This window comes from Carassius gibelio, chromosome A16, assembly GCF_023724105.1.
Source record: "Carassius gibelio isolate Cgi1373 ecotype wild population from Czech Republic chromosome A16, carGib1.2-hapl.c, whole genome shotgun sequence".
Taxonomy (NCBI): domain Eukaryota; kingdom Metazoa; phylum Chordata; class Actinopteri; order Cypriniformes; family Cyprinidae; genus Carassius; species Carassius gibelio.
The window spans coordinates 11,719,054-11,745,108 of NC_068386.1; the positions used below are offsets into that span (position 1 = coordinate 11,719,054).

Below are 26,055 nucleotides of genomic sequence, written 5' to 3' on the forward strand. Positions count from 1 at the left end.
GGCAAATCCAGTAGGTTTATAATAAAGATATTTTTATTTCTACATTTGACCATTTCAAAGGACTCGCTCATTCATCTTAAAGGTAAGAATTGATGTTGTTTTGACCGTTTTTGACATTCTGCATACCGTCTACTTTATAATAACCAAAAGCATGGCAAACGCACAATTTGTAGTGACATAACCACTCTCAGTAACTGGCTAACTGTAAAACATTTTACAACCTTATAAATAAATGTAATTAAAAATACATCATTTTTATTACAACATTTGTGCAACATTTTAAATGTATTACCTCGTAACTATAGCTGACGACCAAAGAGTATCTGAGAGAGATTGATCATTCTGGTTTACTGTAACATAAACATAGACAGGTGCTTAACATATCCTTTAGAGTCCTGAACCAGGATCAGTTACCCTTGCATCTGATTATTTTAGATAATGAAGGCATGCATGACCTGAAGAATTTGAGACTTTATCAGTGGTCTGTTTCAAATGCACACAAGCTTTACAAGTCTAGTATCATGTCTGTTCGTTACCTTAAAATACATTTTCTATTTATTTCTCTCACAACACCATTTTATTAAAGCAGATCATAAATGTGTTTTTGTTGTGAATATCTTTAATATGATTGTTTATTCAGATATAGGTTTTTTTTTTTCAGGTAAGCTCAGTACTGACTTCCACTGAGATCTGTGAGAGTGAATTTGAATGAAACAGATTTGATATTATAAATGGGCCTGTGAGAATGCTTTGATCAGATTTGACACAGATGGACATTATTCCAAGAGATAACATTCTGAAGAAGCCTTTGATCTGGAGATTCCATTTAATCTTAAGATATGTTTGAGAGACTTCAAAACCATTTTAAAATGCCTGTTTTAGGATGGTTTCGTTGCTTTTGGATGAAGGCCTGGGGCCGTTATACCTTACATGACATTTCAGGGGCACCAGAGATTAAATGACAGATTCAAACCACTAACACTTTTTTTTCCAACAATATTGTTCACTGAAAGAATGTTTCTCAAATATACCTCAGAAAATAATTAAAAATAAACTAGTCTTAAGTGCATTTTTTTTATTTTTATATATAAAAGTTTGTCTAAAAGTCACAGTATTTGATCTCAGTATTTTTTTTAAGGCTTCAAGACAGACGTCTACCCCCCACCCCCATATTCTATACTTTACTCTTTGAATGGTAGATCATTTTGGCCTTTGTGGTTTTAATGCTTAATGAAATTTCTACAGCAAGGGTTTCTAACATAGAGTGGTATTGTCTTGTGACATCAGCTGACTTGGCACGGGTCGGTCAAATATTGAATCCAGGACAGAATTGACATAGTTGAAATTAAATGACGCTGTCAGAAGTATGAAGAAGAAATTAAAATAACTGAAATCCTCCACATCATAAGTCACTCTGGATAAAAGTGTCTACTAAATGCATAAATGTAAATGTAATCATACTTGAATGTTTTATGTTCTGCTTCCAGAGCACAAAGAAGACATGTCTAAAGCAAAAAACAGTGAGGTGAGTTTTCTTGCAGGGTCACTCCACACTGTTCATCTATTGTATCATTACCATGTTTAATAAGACACTGACTTGCCTGTGCAGGGGAATGTGCTAAAGCGTGTGGCGAAACTGCCACTCATCAGCTCAGCGCTGCAGCAGGCCACTTCTGTCTACATGGGTGTGAAAGGTCGTTACCCTCTGCTCGGGTTTGTAGGAGGTGTAGCAGAGCTAGGTGTCCGTAGTGCATCCACAGCAGCCCTGAAACAAGCAGCACCTCTGCTACAGAACCTAGAACCAGAAAGTGAGTTCCTCATATGGTATCTCTAACACTGACATAACATAAACCTAGAAAAACCTAAAATGTCCAATGGAAATCAAATACTTGTCAGGACATCAATGGACAAAAGAAAGAGATACACTTCTAAAAAACATTTAACAAAATGCACAATGTTTTAAGAATGATCATTGTGATTTCATTGTGTGTCTGCCTTTGCAGTTGAGGCAGTAAACAGTTTTGCACTGGTGGGTTTAGAGCAGCTAGAGAAGCTTTTCCCGATTCTCCAACAGCCCACAGATGAGGTGAGTGTGTGAGAGAGGGGAAGGAACTACAGCAACAGTTGTTAATCGCAGCTGCCACATCTTGGCTGTCTGGCAAAAGCACATTTATTTGAACAAAATTAGTTGAGTTTTAAATGATTAAAATTACCATTATTATATTATATATTTTTAATAATTTAAATAAGTAATTAGACTTTAAGTATTTAAATTGAACTAAAACCATACAATATTATTACCTTTTTGCACATACACAAAAGGAAATAGTTTTTTTTATTAAATAATTTTTTAATATGACATTCAGTACATATATAGTGAGTTTACCATTTTACCTTAATAGTGTAAGCACTCACTTTAAAAAAAAAAAATTCATTAAGCAAATTAAAAAGGCAAGAAGACTGTGTTGCTTTCATTTTTTTATTTATGGATATTTAACATATTGTTATGATCTGTAATTAACGTATAACTGCTACAGTAGCCTTTGTTATTCTAATGTTTTGTCTGTGTGCATGAGTCATTTTTAAGGCTGATGCTTATGTTTTACACACACACACACACACACACACACACGACATATATATAATATATAAATTAATCATATGTACAAATAATGATAGGCCTATTTGTTTCATCAGTGTTTGCGTCACTGAACGGAAAACAATTGAGTTTCGTGCGACTTTGACTGTTTCGGTTACCGAGACACTGTAATGTGAAGAATAAAAAAGGTTGACTGTTACTTTTTACGGTTACTGTTACTCATCAGATTGCATTCTGTTCCCTCAGGTGGTTGCTGATCTTAAAGACGCTTTCTTCTCGAGGCTGGACGATGCGCAGTCTCGAGTGAATGATGAGCTGGACAGAGCCGTGGACAGATGGGATAAACTGATACAGCTAAGCTCGCGCCTCCTGGCGGAAGCTCAAGAGTCAGCAGCAGGGCGAGTGATCAGCGCGGGTCTGGATGAGCTCATCACTCAGTCAGAGGCGGCTGTGGCCTACTATCTACCTCTGCCACCCACACTGCGTAAGAAATTCAAACAGACCCTGGCCGAACAGGGAGACGCTTTTTTTTTTTGTCTGAAATGATCATGAAACAACCACTTAAAGAAATGCATTAAAAATATGTATACAAGACTTAACCATAAGGGGGCGCAAATGTTCTTCTGTTTTGCTAGTCGTTTGGCACCGTCTCAGGGTAATATTTTATAAAATTAGCTTTTTTTTACACGTTCACGTTCAAAAAGTTCAGTTTTAGCCTGAGTAGAACCTCTTTCAGTTGAATTATGAGTAATAGGTTTTTTTGAAATCACAACCACTGTGCACGTTCTCTCTTGCAGGTCTTGAGTGGGAGAGAAGAGTGCTGAGCTATGAAGAAGAGGATAATGATGATGATGAAGAAGAGCCTCGAATGTGGACACGTATCCGTAGCCTGTTGTTGTGCCTGTACCTTCAACTGTACCACAGACTGATGAAGCTGAGAGAAAGACTAGACAGCGTTTTACAGATGCTGGGGGCGGCTGCTGAAACGGTAGGCCCTGTTTAGAAAAGTAAATGGCTAAATCTTTGACCTTATCTTAACTAAATGCTTGGCCAAATGTTCATAAAGTCGTAGTGACTATTTGAGGATGGTACAAATATTCTTTTTCCAAACTAACTGCATCAACCAGTTTCTCAGTGGCTCCAAAAATCCACGTTATCAAGTCCTGAAACATGATCACTGGTAAATGGGGAATCATTTTTATATGCCAATTATATAATTTTCATATTTTAAAATAAATGTTTTTATTTTACCTTTCTAAATGTAGGGGTACTTGGGCCCTTCAAAAGAGACCAGGTTTAGCTTAAAACTACTACTAAAGTACTAAAAATACTTAATAAAATAAATGCTAACTGTAGTTTAACTTCATATACTTAAACTAACTACAAATTACATTTAATAAAAGCTATATAGACATAATAAAAAAAACCTTGACAAGAACAACAAAATAATTAAATGAGAATGAAAACAGTGAATGAAATGAAAATGAAAACAGAAAATATGTACTAAAATAAGACTGAAGGGCACCCAGGATAATGAGGACGTGAGTCATGAGTCCGTAATGGAGAGTGGTATGTTAAGATTCAATCATAAAATATAGATGCAGACATGTCTGGGTGAGAGATTCAACCATGTACACTGACAGGATGATATCGGCAGGGAGTGCCTCCTCAGAAAATCCTCAAACCATAGCATATCCCCTCTCTTCTTGGAGCTCGAAGTTAAAATAGACAGTCTACGTGCTGCAGTACCATGCTGCAGTCATTCACCCTGCCCTGCCACCCACAGGGCTTCCTGTCTAGTCTGCAGTCTCACCCACATAGAATAAAATAACAGTAATTAACTTGTTCCAAATTAAGACCCCTGAGACACATTCAGGCAAAGGACACGGGGAAGGGGAGAGAACAGTTCAAGCTGTATTACAACCTGAGCTTAAAACATAATAAGTAGGACCCTTTTCACACTAATCCACATCATGCCAGATTGATAATACACTTAACTGATAACACAATGTTATTTTACATTTATGTTTCTAGTCATTTAGAAGTTGAGTAGATTCATCACTTCTGATTTGAATCACTCATTTCTACACTTCTTCATATTAAATTTAATGTTCAAGCTAGATAGAGGCATCTGATAGTCTAGCTTTAGCGACTTAAAAACGCAATAAAAAGAATTGGTGAAACGTTTCTGTTTGTGTAAAAGGAAAGCAATATTTTGTTTCCCAGAAATCAAAGCTGAAATCAAGAAGTCCGGCTGCAGTGTGTTTTTGATGGAAGTGCTTGTTTAGAGAGAAGATGGTCAAGATTAAGCTGGAAGCCCAGTGGGATCTAGTGCTACGTGCTGTTTGGCGGTTGAGGCATTCGACTGAAACACCCACTAACCCACCCGCGCACACACAGATAACACACTCAGGATGAGGAGAACAAACATTCTGCTAGCTTTCAGGAGAATCAAGACTCTCCCTTTAGACAACTGTTCTGTTTGCCAGAATTTACATATGACAGCATGTATATATATACTACTGGTTAAAAGTTTGAGGTCACAGTTTCTATTTTAAAGAAATAAATACTTAATTATTGTTATATTGTTTCAGAAAGTTAAATGCTGTTATTTATATATGTATATGTATATATATATATATATATATATATATATATATATATATATATATATATATATATATATATAATATATATATTATTCAAAGAATCCTAATACAAATATTAAGTAGCACAGCTGTTTTCAACATTGATAATAATAGGTTTCTTGAATCTAATAATTGATAATAATGTTTCTTGAATCCCAACTCATCACATTAGAATAGTTTCTGAAGGATCATATGACACTGAACACTGGAGTAATGGCTACTTAAAATTGAGCTTTGCACTAACAGGAATATATATTATATTTTATAGTATATTATAATAGAAAACAGTTATTTCAAATAATATTTCACAATATTAATGTTTCTGTTGTATTTCAATCAAATGTGATGCATTGGTGAGCATAAGAGACTTAAAAAAAATCATTAAGATTTTATCAAAAATAAAATTATAATAAATTATTAATAAATTATATTATAAATCTATAATACAAATTTGACATTGTGTTTTATTTTTTTATTTTATATTTTACATATTTATTTGACAAAAAACAAACAAACATTGAAGATGAAAATATCCAAAGAAAATAATTTTTCATATACATTTTATCTTCCCATCCCCCTACCCCCACCAGCATCCAAAAATTAAATTACACTGATAAAGCAGTTATTATACAAAGGCTAAGACAGACATATCCACATATTTTCTAATACAGAAACAGCAAAACATATATACACACATAAATCAGTAGAGTGAGAGGTACATTAATGTGTATATTTATTTGTATACAGTGATAATATATATTTATATATAATTTTGTTTTCATTAGAAGAACTCTGGAACATATATATCTTCAGGTATTAACCCTAGAGTAATAATCATTACACACCATTCTTATTTTCCATTTTACCACCGTTCCTAAGATTCTACTCAATACCATCAAGCATAGAGTACCCCTCAGTTCTGCCTGGTTCGACTGATGGGAAAATGTTGTTCTCGTGTCCAGATAGACTCTACCTCAACTGACCTTCTAGCAAACAGGCTGTAATGAAGGCTCAGACTTGTCTACCCATATGTCTAATATGGGTAGTCAAGTTTGTGTGCTGAGGATCACAGGGTCAAGGTGGACTATTGTCTGAACAGGGTCCTTTGGTGCTTTCGCAGCAGGAGGGTGGAGAGTAATTGGGGATGAGAGCATGAAAGCCCAAGTGCACCTTGTTCAAAAGAGTCTTAATTAACAAACTCTAAAGACACCCCAGAGGTCCTGGATTGCAGAAATGTGAGTGACAGATTGTGTTCTACCAAGAGTGATGCTGATCTGTCAGCAACATACAACAGTGAGACTTGGCAGCATAATGTCCTACAGTTTCACGTGTTGGTCACGTGCTGTGCAGTGAACCGGTTGCGAGGTGAAGGCCCAATGGGAATTGAGAACACAGAGGGGTCCTTCAAACTTGGCTGACCCACTTTCTTCTTCACCTAAATGAACTGACAATAAGAGGGCCCTACTGCCAAAGCCGGACTGTTTGTCCCTGTGTCTGCCAGAACTGGCCCCATTAATTTGCTCTGAGTACTCACACTCACGTTGTCTGGCAGCAGATGAAGCTCCATGTGAGAGGTTGGCTGCATGCGCATGAGGAGCTGTGTGGCCCAGCCTTAATCATAAGCCAGACTTCAATGCGGTTCCCCAGTTCAAAAGTATTCATATTCTTCAAATTCATAGCCACATCTGGTTCAAAATTGTGTATTTAGTGACAATGGCAGTTTTCAGCAATTAGTTGATTTATTTGCACAGAGGAAGGAGTGTATCCCCCAAAACCCTTTCACGTTCCTGCAGGCAGTTTACGGGAATGTGAATAGATAGTCATTACTGCCACTTGATCAAACTGTTAGGCCCCATTTCCAGGCCATTAGGTTCAGCAATAAAAACGTGACTTAATTAAAGTTCCGTGTATTGCTCAGTTTGGCATTCACATACTCTTTTTAATGCCTAATGAGCTAATTTTCAAGTCTATCATAGTCTCTTGATTTCCTGATTAGGGATTGTTTGTCATTTGTCAGGTGGGTCTAATGCAGTTGATGGCGATGGTGGAGTCCCTGCTGCAGCTGCTTCTGTCATTTTACATGAGTCAGGTGCATCGCATGGCGGAGCTACGTTCTCTTCTCATGGCTCAGCTCACGTCAGGTATACAGGCACTGGAGGTTTTGCCCCCTGTACAGCAGATACTGGCTCTGCCTACCCAGGTGCGCACTATCATGAACGACCTACTGGAACTGGGACAGATTCTCATACAGTTGCTCATCAACACCACCCCACTCTATGACCTGGTGAGAACACACTCACACACACACACACACACACCCACACATTAACACATACACATATACTGTACACAACCTGTTCTAATGGAAAAATTAAAAACCTTCCAAGTATATGTTCTAGTGACAAAGAAGACTCTAGAATCATGTTATGAAGCAAAACAAAGGCAAAACAATTGTCTCTATCAGTCTAAACATTTTTTTTTGTTGTTGCAAAAAAACACATATATGTTCATAGAACAAAGCTAAATATGTGACCCTGGACCACAAAACCTTAATAAGGTCATAAGTCTGAAATAAATACGCTTCCAATTTATGTATGGTCTGTTAGGATCGGACAGTATTTGGCCCGAGATACAACTATTTAAAAAGCTGGAATCTGAGGGTGCAAAAAAATATAAATATTGAGAAAATTGCCTTTAAAGATGTCCAAATGAAGTTCTTAGCAATGCAGATTACTAATCAAAAATTAAGTTTTGATATATTTACTGTAGGAAATTTTCTGTCTTCATGGAACATGATCTTTAATTAATATCCAAATTATTTTTGTCATAAAAGAAAAATCTATAATTTTGACCCATACAATGTATTTTTGCCTATTGCTACAAATATACCCCAGAGACGTAAGACTGGTTTGTGGTCCAGGGTCTAATATATCACTTTGTGTTCCCATAAAAACTAAATGAGTAAATCTTTGTTTCATCATAGTGTGTTGCATTAATCACATGGCCTGGTTTGTTTTCTCTCCAGGTTACCATGTCATTTTAGATTAGGTACATAATGCTTTCAAGACACTGTACAACTTAATTAAACGTCAACCACATATAAGAACTGTTATAGTCTAAATACACTTACTTTTGGTTTCAGTCTGTTTAAATGGGTTTGAAGCTCAAACCAAATTGACAATATTTGGACTTTTTGTCAGTAAATAGTTCTGTTTTCCGAAATTAGCAAAATGCATTTTAATAAAAATATATATTTTTAAAAGACCGCATAAATGTGTGCAACTCTTGTCTAACAGGTGGAGAGAGGTGAAGATAATAGCTTTCATTTCAGTGACAATATACTGTACCATTCTAATATGTAATGGATTATCAAAATTAAAACAAAAAAGAACATACTTTATCAGTAAATTATATGAAGATAATTTAAGTTACATATTTTGAGTATTTTAAGGAAAATATACAATTACAAAAGTTTCAAATGTGTAAATTACTGAAAAAAAGAAAAAAAAGAGCAAAACATAAACTTTAACTAAAAATGTACTAAAATGTACATTAAAATAAATGTTCAGTTACGAACAAATGAACAAATTGCAAGCAATAGCATACTTTTTTCAGGTATGTCTAACAGTATTTAGGTATGAAATACTATAATGTTTACATATATATATATATATATATATATATATATATATATATATATATAGTCCTTATTAAAGCTAAAGGAGTTATTCAGTCAAGAGCAGATATGACCAGTGATTTTTTTTATTTATTTTGTTCAATAAATATAATAAATTAACTTAACACCTTAATCAAAGTAATACTCTTGGATTACGACTTAAAAAAAAAACAATTCTCTCTTTGTCATTTATCTTAGTTTTATAATCTGTAATGCTCAGTGGTCAACTCCTGTTGTGTTTATTTGTGCTATATAAGTAAATGAAATGACTGATCCTATCTTTCCTCTCAGGTAAAACAGGTTTCTGATCTCGATGCAGCGAACAGTCCAATTCCAGATGAACTGCCTGAGAGTCCCTCCAGCCCTGACTCTGCAAACAGTCTCTTCCTCAAGGCCATGGACGGTGGCCCGCGTCGCCGCAGAAGCCTTCACACCGGCTCCCGTCGTGGGTCTGCCAGCGGGCTTCCATCAAGCCCAGCTCTCTCCCCAACTCCTACCCCAGTCCCAGCAAATGGCCGTAAAGGCAGTTTGAAGCTAGATTCCCAGCCTTCAGGCACTCCTGAATTTGACACACTGGCTGTGCCCTCCACCGATATGATCCGCCGCCGTTCCTCAGCCACCGAGGTCCTGCTGGCTCCCATTAAGCAGATAGTTACACAGAGCCAACGGGCGTTTGAGTTTCTGAGTTCTGGCCCTTCATCTGAGGATCAGGTCATACCTGTGGAGGAAACCACAGAACATTAGGCTCCATTTTTCTCAAAGATAAGATTTAAATATAATCAGAGCATTTAAAAGCAGATCGCATCTCACAGGCTGTAGTAGGCCTAAAAAAACTAATGTGGTGACTAATTATTAAATAACATAATTAGCCTAGCATTCAGGACGTGTAGATGGTTTAAAAGCTAAAATAAAGCATTGTTTCAACTATGCATTACTTGAAATAAAAACAGTACAGATTTGTGCTCTGAAGTGCTGATTGGATATGTAGTGCTTTTTAGCTTTGGAGTTTCTAGAAGTTAGGGCAAAGAAACAACTTAACAATTGAGCAGAAATGAGAAATGTCATTTTTTTCAATATATATTATCATTAGTAGCATGTAACCCAACATTTTGTTTAGATCAAATAAAACTTTTTCTATTTTTCAGCTTTCTTAGCTCTTATATACTAGAAGCAGTTTTTAATCTATAGACTGTCAATGAATGACTGATAGTTACATCAGTGCACTGACTCAAACAAGATGATGCAAGGATTCTGATCAGTTGGAAATGAAATGTTTAAAATTGGTTTGACTTCCAGTCCAAGGTCACGCATGTTCAGTCGAGAGGAGAGGATAAGATACTGTTAATGTTACTTTGATTAATCATGGTGTATTTTAGGTTTTAAGATCAAGGATGTGTAATTACGGAGTGAGAAACATAAAGTGAAGTGTGTTTTACATAGACAGGCATGTAATGTTACTAAATGGTGTTAAGTGACATTTATAGCTAATATCCTAACAGCCTTTATCCTGTAGTACTTTTTTCCTATTACAAATGTTATATTGGCTTTAAATGTAATAAAACATTTTATAAATTGTTATTGCTGTTTGGAGTGATATTTGAGTATATAATGATTGTGTAAAAAAGGTAAATGTCCCTTGGTTATATTGTAATAATATTGTTTTTGTTATCTTTAGATTAAGAGAAAATACTACTGTTCGCAATTTTGGGGTCAGTAAGAGGTTTTTGAATAGCTTCAAATACAGTCCAAATGTTTAATACAATAAATAAAATACAGTAAATATATATAGTTAAAAATAAATCAAGGCATGTTTTTTTTTTACTTTATTGAGTCAATAGTTGAGATACAAGCAATGAAAACATTCCAAAAAAGGTCTAACAAAAAGGCAGCGTGGTTATATACAAAAGTGAAAGATTAAAATATATACTAGTCAATAACATGTACAGACACTCTTAATATCTCACTCTTAAGTTCACACCAAGAAAGAAAATTCTAACGAGAACTTTAACTGTAACTATGTTGGCATACACACCAATGGACACTAAAAGCTCAAGTCATGTTGATTCTGATTGGCTGTCCAGCAGTAGTGTTTGTATCATTCATTAGAATGATTAATTAAAGTTTATGGTTACAGTTATCACCCTCAGTGTGAACATGCCTTTACTCAAGTTGCATTTATACTACCACCAACCTCAAAAAAAACTATCCAGGAAATGATGTTATGGAAATTACAATATATACATCAAATACCTACATTTTACTACACAGTCTCCTCTCAATTGCAACATTTAATAATTTACATCTAAATGGCAGTGGAGGCTCAAATGGGAACAATGCAGTGCAGATAAAGTCCATCTCTATATTTCAGGCATCTGAAATCCGAAGCAGAAGCTCACTTGAATTGGTCTAAATCATTTGTTCAGAGCTGACAGATCTTTCTGTGAGAAATGACAAGAACAGATCCGGGCCATCTCTTGGTTTATTTCAATACACATACCCAGTGACCAACTTACATCAAAGCCCAGGATCACTTATTTCCAGCACATCTTTTATCACCTTGCTGTAACAAACATCATATACTTTTCTTCACCATAACACTGGGCTCTGAACTTTTAACATACTGTCTTCTCATACTTCTTCCTTCCAGCATCCATTAAGGTCAACAAGGCAAAAGTGACTTCCTTCGGCCCCAAAAACCCATCAGCCGGGGTCCTCTTCTCAGCTATTTAGATGCTAGGCTGCCAGGGGCCTCATATCTTCATCTCGCTCATCATCTTCAACAGTTCTTCACTCTCGTTTCTTTCCAAACACTGCGGACACGCTTCTGACTATACCCTTGATTCCAACCATTCCCTTTTTAAGTGCTTTGGACTCCTTGATGAGGTCCAGGATTTCGTGAAAAACCAGCAGCACACCGTGGTAAGTTTCAGCCGCCGAGATCTCGAAGAAACCGCAGTCTGCCGAGAGGGCGAACAGTCTGCCCTCCTCGCTCGACACGGCTCTCTGATGCAGCAGGTCTCGCTTGTTCCCCACGATGATGATTGGGGTAGATGCGGACAGCTTCCGAGTCCGGCGGATGAGCTGCACCTGTTGCCGGACCACCTCAAAGCTGGAGCGATCGCAGATGCTGTAGACCAGGATCACACCGTCTGCCCACTGCAGCTGCTTGTCACTGATGGATTCAGTTGTTTCACAGCTCTGGAGAGTCAGAATTCAGTCAGATCACATCAACTTCAACAAGAAAGGATGATCTAAAAACCTGAATAAATGCAATAAATTCTGTTGGCAATCTATATTTCCAGCATAATTAAAAATGACAAAAATGTCAACTTCACACCTGCATAAAGTATAAAATTCAATATGATTATTATTGTCACTATATTTGACTAATTATTAGGCTTTTCCTTCATTCTTTAATTCATAGGTAGCATTTTATTAGTCAGTGAATCAAATTTAATGTATTTAAGCATATTTCCTCAGATTAAAAAGTATGCTGGCTCATTAGAAATATAAATTCAGTCAATTGTTTAAACTTTTCTTTGGTGCTGAAGGTAGAATTTCAGATTATATACAGTTTTTTATTTTATTTATTTATTGTATTTACCCTAGCTCTATTTTAATATAATAAATAGCCTATCAATCTAGGACAAAAAAAAAGCTTAATAAATAAACATAAATAAACAATTACATTTTTCAACAAAATATAAAATTGACACTCAAACCATTTTTTTTTTGACTCCATGGTGAACATTCATGGTGAATACTTAGAATACTAAAGTAAAATATAGAAAAAAAATTATATATATATATATATAATTTTTTTTTTTTTTTTTAACACCGATTTTTCCTAATAGCCAACGAGTAAAAATTCATTTGGACTAACTTTATTTTTTTTATCTTATCAGAATAAAACAAACTGACCGACCAAGAATGAGTCAAGGAATTAATTATTATTATTAACAGAACCTATCAAATTAATTAACATAACACAATTTGACCTCTTTATGCATTCTAGTAATATTTCTAACAAAATACACGCCATACCTGTGGATACAGGGAGTCCCAAATATTTAAGGCTATCTCTCGCCCATCAGTCTTGTCAATATGACTGTATATTGATTCTGAAAGAGAGCATATCGAAAATAAAATGAACAACATGTATGCTTTTATGAATGGTATTATAGTTGGCTATATCTAATTTAACTTACCAATGTCCCCATATTCTCCGATGAACCTTTTGGTGAGAAATCGCACAGTGAGGGCTGCAAACCAAAAAATATAATACATTATTATTCGCAAGCTAAACAAAGTAGACCAAAGAAGCATGACATAAATTTCTGCATTTAAAGTCAAGTTCAGTTTTGTGCTCACCTGACTTCCCAACATTTTCTGCTCCAAGCAGCAGAACATTTGCCTCTTTGTGTTGATTTCCATCCATCGTTTTGCTGCCGAACTGAAGATTTGGTTTGTCCAGAACAACCATTTCACCGAGTGAAGACCGTGAATGACGAGTGTGGAGTGTAAGCTTCACAAGCTACTTCAACTATATATATAAAAACAGTGGGTGGGGCTTATGGAAGCTGAGTCGACTTTAAACCAATCAGAGAACAGTGCGCCTGTTCGCATTAGCAAACCGCTAAAATCTAAAGTAGCCACGTGATCAGCCCAGTAAGACGTCCACAAGCTACATCAACAGCAAGGTTTTTTTTTCGTCTTTCCACCACAATCGACTCAAACCTCCCTAAAGATAGCGCAAGAGATACAGCAATAAAAAAGATTTTAAAATGGTTTATAACAAAATAGTTGGGATACAACTAAAATTTATGCCATAATTATATTCCAGAGACTGACTTTTATTTAAACCGACCTTTCAAAAGTAATATGAAGGTATAATTTTTGCGTTTTTATTTTTTGGTATATGGTGGACAAGTCTTATTAACTGCGTCTATTCATTTATTTCCTATATATATATATATATATATATATATATATATATATATATATATATATATATATCCCAAACGATGTTATTTAACCAAGCCCCCGCTCTAGAATTTAAATCTTAAAATTCCACTTATTATAATCTAAAGAAAGAATTAAATTAAAAATCATCAACCATTTTAAAGCGATATTTCACATTATTGCAGCACAACTGGTAGTGGGTGGAGCAAATAACACAACTAAGTTAAATATAGGGTTATTATGAGTTAGGTAAAGGCCTATATATGTGTAAGACTGATGCAGTGATGATTGTTTTAATAAGCGCTAACGATAAGCATAGACAGTAAGACGATATGTCACATTGAAATCAGAGCAACGTCATGCAACCAAAGAACCCTCGCGCCCTCTGCTGTCATCAGAGCTACATGACAACATTTATGCTAATAATTTGAGTCCAGTCGCACAGATCAAGGAATAAAGTGACCAGAGAAAGAAATGTGGTCTTGGATAAAAATAATCTGTTTAATACACATCTTACTTAAAGTTAAATCTAAATAAGCAAACTACAATAATAAACAGAAATTGGTCTGGTTCCCACTTCACAAGAGAATACAGAAGAATTTTCAAAAGTCATGACTAAGGCTTTAATATTCAGCAGCTGTAATTATCTTCACAGCCATCCTTTTCCTTCCCTTTATCAGTGCAGGATTTCTTTGCAGCTGTGCCACAGTTCGCAGTGAAAAACTCTCTCATGCGTTTCAAAGTGTTTCTGTGCTTCTCCTGTTCAGTCTCTGTCTCTGGTGTTCTGCTTGGATCTTTGCTGCTTGAGTGATTTAGGAGAGAAGCATGGAGACTCTTCCCAAAAGATTCATTCAGCTGTTGCTGGAAAGATTGTTTAAGTTTGACAACCATGTTTTTCCTCTGTAGAAATAACAAAAAGAGCATGTTGTTATTGTATAACATTCAATGCGATGATAATTAGGTTTGAAGCTTAGCAGTGATCAGCTGAATGGCAGTGATTTACCTCAGAGTTCATCATCAAGATGTCAAAAAGAGTCCAAACATCTGACACCAGCTCAGCAACTGTCCGATAAGGTGGCTTACGTTTCCCCAGGAGTCGGCCGAGTATTATATCAAATTCGGCTGTTTTTGAGTGATTCTTTTAAAACAAAGCACAGCTCATGAGGTCATTTTTAATCTGGATCTATTCATTTATTCAAAAACACGTTCAAATGTGAAGCAAACTACAAAACCTTGTGGTGTGACATAGGCAAAAGCATTCAGGCAAATAAAGAAACGACTGAAGATTGTCGTGACTATGCATCAAGTTCAGTCTATTATGTCTATTAATATATCTAAAAATGTGCCTATAAAATGGAAAAGTTAGTTCAGGTTGTAAAATGTCAGGTGGTACATTATAATTAAGAATAAATTATTTTATTATTATTACACATATTCTTTTTACACCCATATATATACATTATTAAATATCATAAGATTTAAAAAAATAATAATAATCTCAAAATTAAGATTTAAACTCTTGCAAGTATTCAAGGTGTAGTGAAAATTTGTTTTTAATTGATATTTACACCACATGATTTTTTTTATTAAATTTTAACTTTTGTTGAAAATTGTAAAAAAAAAAAGGCATTATTATTTTTAAACAGCATGAATACAAAAAATATATTTCTAAAAACATAGCACAAGCTAAATCAACCATATCTTTACCTTGCACATTCTTATTTGTCATTGACCATTCAATAAACTATCTGGAATAATAATATTATTGTAATATTGGAGGATCATCAGTATTTGAGACGGTTTCACATTTTACTGTTAAAAAAGTGAATTGTGGACTAAAGAAGCTCAAGTTATGCTAAATACAACATATGTTGTGTATTTACCTTGGTGGCGCTGAAGAGCAGGCTCTTGTTCTCTTCACACAGGAGACCAAAGAGAAGCTTCTCACACTTCTGAACAGAATAGATGACATTATATTTGTGTGATTTTTTTTATATCATTTTGGGACAAGAGATAAAAAATGTGGCATGACATTATACTAAACTACAATCCTCTCCTAAAATTTCCTTTTAAAAAGTGTAGCTATGAATGCAGATTCTTTCAGGCTGGTGGTGTCTCACTCTTTGATCTTCCAGACTCAGATTAGGCGTCCTCATCTCCTCACTGCCATACACAACGGTCTCATTTACATCCTGGCATAGCAAACACACCCAGTCCTTACTGCAAGAGAAAAGAAATACACCAAGACTCAAATAGTGGACGAAGAAAACAGTTATTGTTCTTAAACGCGCAACCTTATCAAACTCCGAAGTCTTATAAATCATAGATACTCTAAAATCAAGAATTGTACAGTGTGATAAAATGTACGTTTCCGACGGTCTCACCAAGGTTTTTTGAGAATTGGTGGGATGTGACAGTCATAGTGAAAAGCATAGCCACATTTTGCACACAGAAGTGGAGCTCCTGCAGACAGACACACGGCACAGAACTCTACATCAGATGCCGAGGAGCTGTCGCTGTCTTGGGATACAGAGCAAGAAGAGGATCTAGATGGTAATGGATCTTTATGCCATCTCCACACCTGGTAAACCTGTGGAGGAACAGGGCACAACTGATAATAGCTGTGGTGCTAACATGGCTTTATTCTAGCAAGAGTCATATGTTCTCAGGTCTTTCCAGCTCTAAGTGTCCAGTCCTTACCTGTCCGCCCTGGGATTCCTGCACAAAGATGTGACCTGTGGAGGCGTCTGTAGTGAGGTGGAACTCTGGGAGTGGCTGTCCACTTGGAGGCAGAGAGATGGGCAGACACTCAAGAGAAACACGTAAAGACCTATTGGACAGAAAACAGAGGTCCCCGGTCAAACAAAGACTTTTATTCAGCGAGGACACATTTATTTGATCAAAAGTGGCATATAATAAAGTTACTCAAATATTTATATTACAAATAACTGTTGTACTTTTGAACTTTTTCTATTCATCAAGGGATCATTAAAGAATGCACAAAAGAATTTAAAAAAGAAAATAATGGAGATTTTAAATTGTAATAATATAAATCACAGTGTTACACTTTATTTTTGATTAAATAAATACAGCCTCGGTGAGCAAAGATACTTCTTTCAAAAACTTTAGAACGGTAGTGTAAATAGTATTAACACTACTAATACTGTTAATAACATTATTAATTGTTATCAACTGTGACATAAATGAGGTTAATAATTAATGTGATGCAGGAAGGATGCAAATAAGCACTATACTAAGAAGAAGGTCTTCAACCAATACTATACTATATACTATATAGAGTCCACCTCTTGAGTTGTTTGATTTGTCTCCTGAAGTGTTCCAGCGTTACTAAAAGATAGAGAAGAAGAAGCAAAAAAGAAATGAGTAAGGAAAACAAACACTATACTTCTGGCAACTCTTTTGAGAAGAAAATCACCTGAAGATTCATTGTCTTCTTTTTTCACCTCCCTGTAGTCAAAAGCACTTCTGACAGTCTCGTCATGAGTTGTCCTCTAGTAAGAAAAGAAAGCTTTTGAGTGAAACACCGATCTCTGACATACAACTCTCCATACTTCTATCTGTAAGAACCAAACATCCACCAACCTCCCCGTCAAGGTCTTCTGATGTGCTACAAGGAGTTGAATCCGCCGGAGGTGTGGTGTTCAGATTGTCTTTGGACGTGACAGGTATGCTTGTTGTCTCTACAAGCTGACGGAAAGTTGTCGGCATTCCAACGCTCCAGTGTTTTGGTCTAGAGTAGTCCTTGGTCGATGGCTGATTGTCTAGAGTTTGCCTTGAGCATTTTTCTGTGATGGTGGAGAGATAATCCTGGTGAATGTTGGATGGGCCAGAGGAGTGGGCAGGATCTGGTGAAGGATCTTTTGGAGCGGTCTCTGACACAAGGGAGGTGTGCAAGTTGCTCTCCAGATGATCCGTATCAGTGAAATTCGTGCTGCTCACGTCTGCATCCTGATCACAGGCAGAATCAGCCAAGGCCTTGACTGGGACGTTAATACTATTGTAGGTGCTGCTCTTACTCTGGTGGGTGTCGTTGCCACTAATGGTAGCAGAAGACATTGGGTTTACAGGAAGTAAAGAACCACTAGCTGTGCTTGGGATGGTATTAGAAATTGTACTGGAGGGATTTGGTGCACAAGGGCCATTGGCTGCAGTAGCGTCATTTAAAGAAAGTGTGTTTATGGTTGAAAGGACAGTTAAGGGAATATTGGGTTGCATAGAAAAAGAATGTCCAGGCCCCATGAAATTGGTTTGTATTGGATGGGTCAGTATGAGTGCTTGGTTGCAAATTGGTAAAGAATGGGTTAGTATGGTTGATTGGTTGTTGGCTGGCATTGGTTGAATTAATACAGGCATTTGGTTGTTGGGTGGTACTGGATGAGTTAGTATGGGTGTTTGGTTGTTGACTGAAATTGGTTGTTTTTGGTTGTTGACTGCTGTTTGATGAGTTTGTAGGGGTGTTTGGCTGTTTGCTAGCATTGGATGAGTTGGCATGAGTGTTTGGTTGTTGGCTGATGTTTGATGAGTTAGTATAGGTGTTTGGTTGCTGGATGGCATAGGGTGAATTTGTATGGGTGTTTGGTTGTTGATGGGTGCTGTATGAGTTGGTACAGGTATTTGGTTGTTGGTTTGTATTGGATGAGTTGGTGTGAGTGTTTGGTTGTTGACTGGTATTGGATGAGTTGTTACAGGTGTTTGATTGTTGACTGGTATTGGATGAGTTGTTACAGGTGTTTGATTGTTGACTGGTAATGGGCGGATGAGTAAGTGTGTTTGAGAGACCTGCATGGTGGGGCAATCAGCCTTCCCACGTTTGGCTGACTCAGAGTTATTGTTTATTTGAGATGCTGTGCAGCTCATGAGTGGAAGAAGAGGCTGAGAATAAACAGACGGAGAATAATGAATGTGAGGTTTAGAAGCAGACTGAGGAAAATATGGGTTCAGTGAGGGACTGTAAGCATGTTTGGATTGCTGAGGCATGACTTCATGAGACTGGACTTGGACAGATGGTGAGGAAGATGAACTATGAAGGTCTGAAGAGGAACGTTTAGATTGATTCGGTTGGGATGAGGCAACACTGTTACATGCAGAGTGGGCCTGGTTAGAATGAGATGGCTGGCTGGGTTGAGATGGATCAAGCACTCTATGAAGGGACTGGTTCATTTGCACAGTCCTAGAGGAGGCACAGGGACGCAGTGCAGAGCTGTTGAAAATCCATTCACCAGGAACCTGTGCATCTACACTTGAGGATCTGGGTGCAGGATGAAAATCAGCAGTTATAGGAGAATTAGGATTTGAGCTTTTCCCAGACACAGAGTCTAACTGAGTGGAATCAGTTCTCTGAGTGGTAAATGGGACATGAACCTTTCTAATCCTCAAAAATCCTGGGCAAAAAAGATAATTAAGAAAGAAAAAGATGTTAGATTCATAGATTTTTATAAAACGAAGATGCATTTTTCTAATAAAAAAGTGGAAAGTTTTATTTTACCAAATTTCATAATGTGCTGACAGAGCTCATTCTGAATCTGAAGGTGCAGTTCAATCATGGTCTCGGGGGCGTTTGCCTTCTGGGACAGAAGCTTTTTCCCCTGGGTCTCAATCTGAGTTAGAAACACAAAACATATGGCAGGGGGCTAAACAAACATTTAGGATCTGAATGAATTCAAGTTTTAGTCACAAATAGAGTAACGACACATGAAAAATATGAATATACAAATAAATCTTGGGGGGGGGGGGTCTTTTACATAATCAGTATGAATGTATTATGTAATACAATGTATTATGATATGTATATGATATACAAGCAATAAGCAAAAAAACAGAACAGCTTACCCTTTTTGCGTGGACCAGGAGGCAGTGGCCCTCTGTGCATAGGATCTTGTCAATAAAAGCTGCTATATACTCCTGACAGCCTTCCAACCTGTTCAGAGATGTCTTCTTCTCCAACAAACACCCCACCTCCTCCGCAAATACAGCCTTAATATCAAACATTAAAATAAATTATCAACAGTTACAGGCTAACTGTTTTACAGATAAATAACAAGGAAGTCATTCAAAGGAAAGGCTGAGCACTTTCAGATAATGCTAAAGTATATGGATGTTTTTCAGGGAGAGTTAGTACTTTTCTTGTCTTTCTCATAAGAGTTTGAACTTTGATACCAAACCTCAGCCTTTATTGTAGCTCAGAATCTTTTGCACAGAAAGAGTAAAGGATCGTTTTCATGATGTGATGGAAATTCTTTGATGGAGAGTTTAGAGAATGTGCTCCAATACAAACCTTTCAATTTGTATGGAATTTTAATGCTGCTTTTATTTGTTTTGCTTAATTTCGGTTTCATATTTTTAACAGTGATATGTTTATACTGAAATCCAAAAAGTTTAAATGTATTTGGCTCTAAGCTAGGAAGGTCAAAAGTACATCTAACAACATTCATAAAAGGATTTGGAACAAATGTATACTATAACTAAATCAGTCTTATGAAGCAGTCTAGGGAAACTATTTGCCTATATGAGTGTAACCAATCAAAACTATAAATATAAAAATCATGTACTGCATGTAAATGAGGATTATTGAGTTCTAAATGCTTACCTCTATCAGCTTCAACATCTGTGTCGCTTTCAGAACCAGAGTCTGATAAATGGAGTGGACTACCTGTGTCAACATCTTCTTTGCTGCTACTTTAATTCGTTCAATTTCCTTCAATCTAACAAAGACAAAAATATTCTCAACAACACAATAATTACACACAAGAGGGAGATGTGTGTAATTATTGTGTTGTTGAGGAAAAGCAAATGTCTGCAAAGCAAAACCATTATAATGCAACTTTGGTTGCAAGCACATCTGTTAGAAACTGCTACTGTCCTGCAATATTTAGTGAGCTATGACAGTCTGAAAAGAATATTGTGACCGCATTACAGTTCCATATCACTTCACATAGTTAACAGTCAAAACGGTCACGCAGTTTGCACAAAAAGATGCCCTGGCGATTTTATCACCTAAATAGTGTAGCAACTTAAAGGCCAATCGCTTTCTTTCTAATAACTTCATTAATAACTGCATAAGAATTCAATCAACGGCTCAAGCCTCCATTACCAGCTTTAAAATAATGTTTTGGAACTAGGAAGAGAGGCACTGGATGAGATGCTAAAGAAATAATCCTACTCACAATAGCGATTTAAGAACAAAAACCAGACGGGTCCCTTTAAATATATCATCTGATCGATGTCATGATGTGTGGTTACCGTAGTATAAGTGGAATAATTACGGAAACTCTTAGTTTTAAATTCTTTAAATATTTTATTTATTCACCCTATTAAATTATATACTTTAGAACATTTTAAACTTTGATTATAAACAATATTTATCTTCTTTTTGTTTCATTTCATCTTTTTAATAACGTCTTATTTGTATATCATTTCCTATACCTATACCATGCATATTTTAGTTTTGTTTTTTAAAAGTCTTCATCTCATTATCACCACTCATTTGATAAAATCTTACGTCCTTTGCCAACCCAAGCCTCAAATACACCATCTAAAGTCGAAAAAGCTGTAAAAAGATCTGTCTTCATGTTCATTGTTAATATTGCAATGTGAAATGAAAAAATCTAATTTTGTCTCTTTGACTGGCTTTGTTTTTTTTTCTTTGTTTTCAAGCCAATATGTCGATAATACATTAATTTACTGATCTTATTAACATTAAGTTACTTGATTACAAATCGTTTTAACAAATAGATGCATCTCAATAAATTAGAATGTGGCGGAAAAGTTCATTTATTTCAGTAATTCAACTCAAATTGTGAAACACGTGTATTAAATAAAATCCCTTTAGGAACTATGAGTGAAACAAGGATGTGACCTTTGAGAAAGACTTTTAATAGTATGTCTAGTTTGTTATTGACAGACTGTTCATTAATCTCAATTCCAGCTTTGGGGATCCACTGTTCTGCACACTTTCTGTCTTATCTGACACACTTAGCTCAGTCCAATGAATCTCTCTCTAAACTGATGACCTGAATCAAGAATGTTAAATGAAACAAGAGTGTTTCAGAGTAGGGGGTCCCCAGGACTGGAATTGAGAACCAGTGATTTAAATGGTTTACTGTAGATGTTACCAAGATAAGATGCAAGTCTACATGGCTCCATTCAGTTACCTTGCCTCTAGGAGCAGCAGGCTGCTGATGACTGTATCTTTCTGATGTTTGATGGAGTCCAACAAACTCTGCAGCTGCTGTCTCTGAGATCCCACAGCTTCCTCCTGCTGCACAAAACTGACACATAGATGGACATGTAAAAACACGGGCAAAGAGACTGTGATAAAGTATTGTTGGGGAGGAAAATCGAAATATATTAAATAGTTTTGGTCTAACTCCTCCAAATATCACAAAGTTTAACAGCTAAGCAAATTATTTAACCAATAATCCAAAACGCAAAAAATGCCCCTATAGTATCACATGCGCTGATCTGAGTGGGTCAATATGGACTATACCTGTGGCCCCTATGAGTGATCAGCTGACAGTCCTTACAGGTGAGCTCTTCACAAACAAGACAGAAGAACCTCAAGCTCTCCTGAGTGTGTGAGGGACAGGGTCTTCTCTGTATCCAACCTGAACCATACAAACAACAGAACAGAACAGATGTAAGGCACAGAAGTTCATAGTGTAACAGAAAATATTATTTTCTCTATGTGTATCAATGTCACTGGTTATGCATGATTAATTTTGTTCATTTTAATCTACTTTGAAAGCCTTTGTTCAATGCTAAACGAATTTGCATGATTATATTGAATAAATTCTCTGTTTTTCTCTGAGGTATGTTTTGGTTGTAACTACCCTGGATCACGATTACATGCAAATAAATTTGATTTGATCATTTAAACAATTGAGTGGTCTGACTTTAATTTTACAGATGCATTTGCACCACAACAGCAGTGTTAGTCTGAAATGTGCAGGGACTTTGAGTCTAACCTGTGGGTGGTTTTTTGGGTGTGACTTCATGGTCACGGGTCACTTTTACCCTATGATGAGCAGAAGTACAGTCCAAACACAGCGCCTCCTCACACTGGACACACCATCCACTAACCTCACTCTCTTCACACCCGGCACACTGAAAAGATGAAATTAATATTATGCATTAAGATTAACAATGGAAGACAAAGAGGAAATTCATCCTTTATGTAAGTGCTGGAATTCTTTGGACAAGTTTAAAGTGCATATTGCAGGTTAGAGACAGAGTGAGTCTAAGTATAGAACAATTATGTAGGAATTCTCTCTCGATGTCTCAATTCTCTCTCTTTGCGCGGACAAAAAGCCCTCTTAGCAATATTATTCGTAGTTGAGTTCTTGGTCACCAGGATCAATGGCATGGATAAACGTGAATTATTATTAGAATATTCCTGGGATGTCCCTGCTCTTTTGCCCGGACAGCAGGCTCATAATTGTATGGCTGTGGTCTGTTATAGGAGTATGAATAAACATTTACTATTTCCTCAGCGTCCGAACTGTCATTGGGAGCCATTGTTCTTCTCTTATTTAAACTGACAGCACTCCTGTTACGCCACTTCTGTTTTGGCCATTTTCAGATGCAGAAGTAAAAAAGAATTTCACAAAAGAACTTCAGAAGCATCAAGTATCAAATTTATAAGTGTATTTTAAACTAAATCTAGGTACCTAGTTCTACATAATTTTTCTATACATTGGCTCAGTGGGTCTCTAACCTGCAATATGCACTTTACGGGCTTAAGGGTCTTTATCGTTCTTTGTGTGAATGACCCTTTATATGACTTGGCAAAATCTTCTGCCGATTGAGTAGGGAGTGAACTGAATGTACCATTTTTTTCAAAACTTTCTCCATAATCTGTGCACTCTTACCTTGGGAATCTTGTTATTGTTGGACGTGTCTTCAAAAATGGCACATTCTGTGACCTCAGACAAGCAAAAGGACTGTGCACATAATGGACAATCTAGATGAAGAAAGAAACAAAAGCCTCAGACACACGGCAACACTTTATAATAACTTTCATTTATAAATCATTAACAAACATTATATAATGCTTAACAGATCATTAGTTAATATATTCACATAGCTAGAAATATGAGATAATGTTCTTGTCAATGTTTAATAATGAACTTACTAATCATACACCTTATGACTAACATATGATTTTTTAATGCAAATTGGAATACAAAATGTTTTTAAACTTTCAGTTCATATGATCTGTTTCGTTTGTCTTTTTTTTTTTGTAGAGTAGACCTCTATTTACACATAATCTATTAATTAATTGTTCATATTTTTGCCCTACCCAATCTAAAATGGAAATGTCATCTTTTGCAAATGTTTATTAATGTTTACTAATCATTAATACCTTTATGAACGTTATCTCGATGACAAAAAAGTGTCCTAAAAGACCCGTCCAGAAAGATTTGTTTGAACATCATCTAATGTTTAGTAAATTTATTAACAAACATTAACAAGCTTGTTATCTCACGTTTCTAACTCTTTGAATATTTATTAACTAATGATCCATTAAAAGTTATATATATATATATATATATATATATATATATATATATATATATATATATATATATATATATACATTTAATGGTTTATTAAAGTTATTATAAATTGTTACCAGGCATGGTAAATATTTTTACACTACACCTTGTTTGCTTGACAGTTTTATCAACCAAATTGAACTGATTTGAACAAATCACATTTCTTTCAGCAAAATGATGAACTGTGGTATCTTTAATGTTAAAGCAAATTATATGCAACATGTAAATGAACCTTGTTAATAAAATATAATCAAAATTACATGTGCTTGCATTTGGTTTTATTGAAAGCAATATATATTAGGAATTATAATAGCAATTATATATTCCCTATGTAAACATGACAACAAAGAAACGTCAAAGAAACGCAGCGTTTCTATTTTTCAGGGATTGTGAAGTGGCCACTTAAAAAGAAAAAAAGAAATTTATCGTCGAAACTTCCTGTATCGATAGGAAATACATCAGTGAGCTGCGTGTTTTTTTTTTTTTTAGATCATTACTCTGCATTCATAAAAAGTGATTAAACGTTAAAAATTTTACTGAAATATTGTTTTTAAAATTATTGTCTACTATGTAGATAATATGTTTTTTATATGTATTTATATAAGAGCTAGTTGTAACTGTTCATCTGGCCCCCAATGGAAAACACAACCTGACCCCGGACAATAACTTCAAGACCCCTTATGTAAATAATCGTCGGGGCTAATGTTACAGAGTCATTTAAACCCATGAGAGCCTATTTCGACGTTTTAAACAACGCCACGTAACGAGTTGGACTTTAGCGAGCGGCCCATTGAAACCAGTCTAACTGAATTGTACAAAGCGAGTTCTCACCTCGTGTGGCTCCATCTGTGCAGATCTTCGTAAGGCACGAATTGCAAACTATATGCAGGCAAGGCAGAAGTCTGGGGTCTGCAGAAGAGTTTAGGTGTACTTTACAAACAGCGCAGCGTCCGTAAACACTTTGTAAAACCGGGTGAGGCGAAGCTGGACGCCCCGTTTGGTGAGGGGTAAACATCTGTTTCTTAAGAAAAAATTAATGTAATCAGAGGTGTAACCGCAGATGAAATGTCTCTTTATATGCCACACAGGGAAATCGACGCGTAACGCTTATTATTTTATGAAGCATTAGTGGAGCTAACGGTTAGCCGATGATTGTGTCGTTCCTAATAGTAATGTTCGGTTCTTCAACGAATCGTTCAATTGAACCGATTCACAAATCGAACTTTAGTTCCGGGTTGATGACGCAGGACGCACAGCGGAAGTAGCAAGTCTGACACGAAAATAACCGAATGAGAAATGGCTCTGAGTTTAACCAACTGTCGAAATTTGCCGAGGATTCTGACGAGTGAGTTTCACTGCGTGTGTATCACCGAAACCTGAACGAGCCTGATAAGTTTCTTATAACAAACAGAACAAACATAGGCTACTGGAGATATGTTTAAGAATCGTTGTATTAAAAAGCCCAGAATTTTTATTAAAACATGAAAAACCTTAACACGGTTTATTCTGCTTACAGATCATATTTTAAGTTGTGTAAGCGAAATCAAGGCATTAATAAGACAGGTTTATTCTTTCTTTATAGTTTAGACATCTAGA

At 36.0% G+C, this 26,055-nt stretch overlaps 3 protein-coding genes across 3 annotated transcripts; 1 reads left to right on the forward strand and 2 right to left on the reverse strand.

The window, feature by feature from the left end:
* Positions 1–1,501: 1,501 nt before the first annotated feature.
* LOC128031149 (perilipin-3-like) lies at positions 1,502–10,501 on the forward strand. The gene is made up of 7 exons (XM_052619387.1): positions 1,502–1,525; positions 1,610–1,808; positions 2,004–2,086; positions 2,846–3,083; positions 3,397–3,587; positions 7,265–7,531; positions 9,215–10,501. Exons 1-7 carry the CDS (start codon positions 1,502–1,504, stop codon positions 9,665–9,667), a joined length of 1,455 nt encoding a protein of 484 aa, XP_052475347.1. The 3' UTR covers positions 9,668–10,501.
* A 234-nt stretch (positions 10,502–10,735) lies between these two features.
* LOC128030236 (ras-related and estrogen-regulated growth inhibitor-like protein) lies at positions 10,736–13,785 on the reverse strand. The gene is made up of 4 exons (XM_052617703.1): positions 13,295–13,785; positions 13,132–13,185; positions 12,968–13,044; positions 10,736–12,121 (listed from the first exon to the last, which is right to left on the reverse strand). The coding sequence occupies exons 1-4, from the start codon at positions 13,404–13,406 to the stop codon at positions 11,711–11,713; spliced, it is 654 nt and encodes a 217-aa protein (XP_052473663.1). The 5' UTR covers positions 13,407–13,785; the 3' UTR covers positions 10,736–11,710.
* A 577-nt stretch (positions 13,786–14,362) lies between these two features.
* LOC128031066 (E3 ubiquitin-protein ligase TRIM33) lies at positions 14,363–25,660 on the reverse strand. The gene is made up of 17 exons (XM_052619283.1): positions 25,291–25,660; positions 23,773–23,864; positions 22,870–23,008; positions 22,392–22,509; positions 22,057–22,173; positions 20,493–20,607; positions 19,736–19,879; positions 19,392–19,503; positions 17,489–19,287; positions 17,322–17,397; positions 17,191–17,233; positions 16,586–16,715; positions 16,270–16,475; positions 16,006–16,105; positions 15,769–15,837; positions 14,889–15,023; positions 14,363–14,785 (listed from the first exon to the last, which is right to left on the reverse strand). Exons 1-17 carry the CDS (start codon positions 25,472–25,474, stop codon positions 14,516–14,518), a joined length of 3,849 nt encoding a protein of 1,282 aa, XP_052475243.1. The 5' UTR covers positions 25,475–25,660; the 3' UTR covers positions 14,363–14,515.
* Between the last annotated feature and the right edge of the window lie 395 nt (positions 25,661–26,055).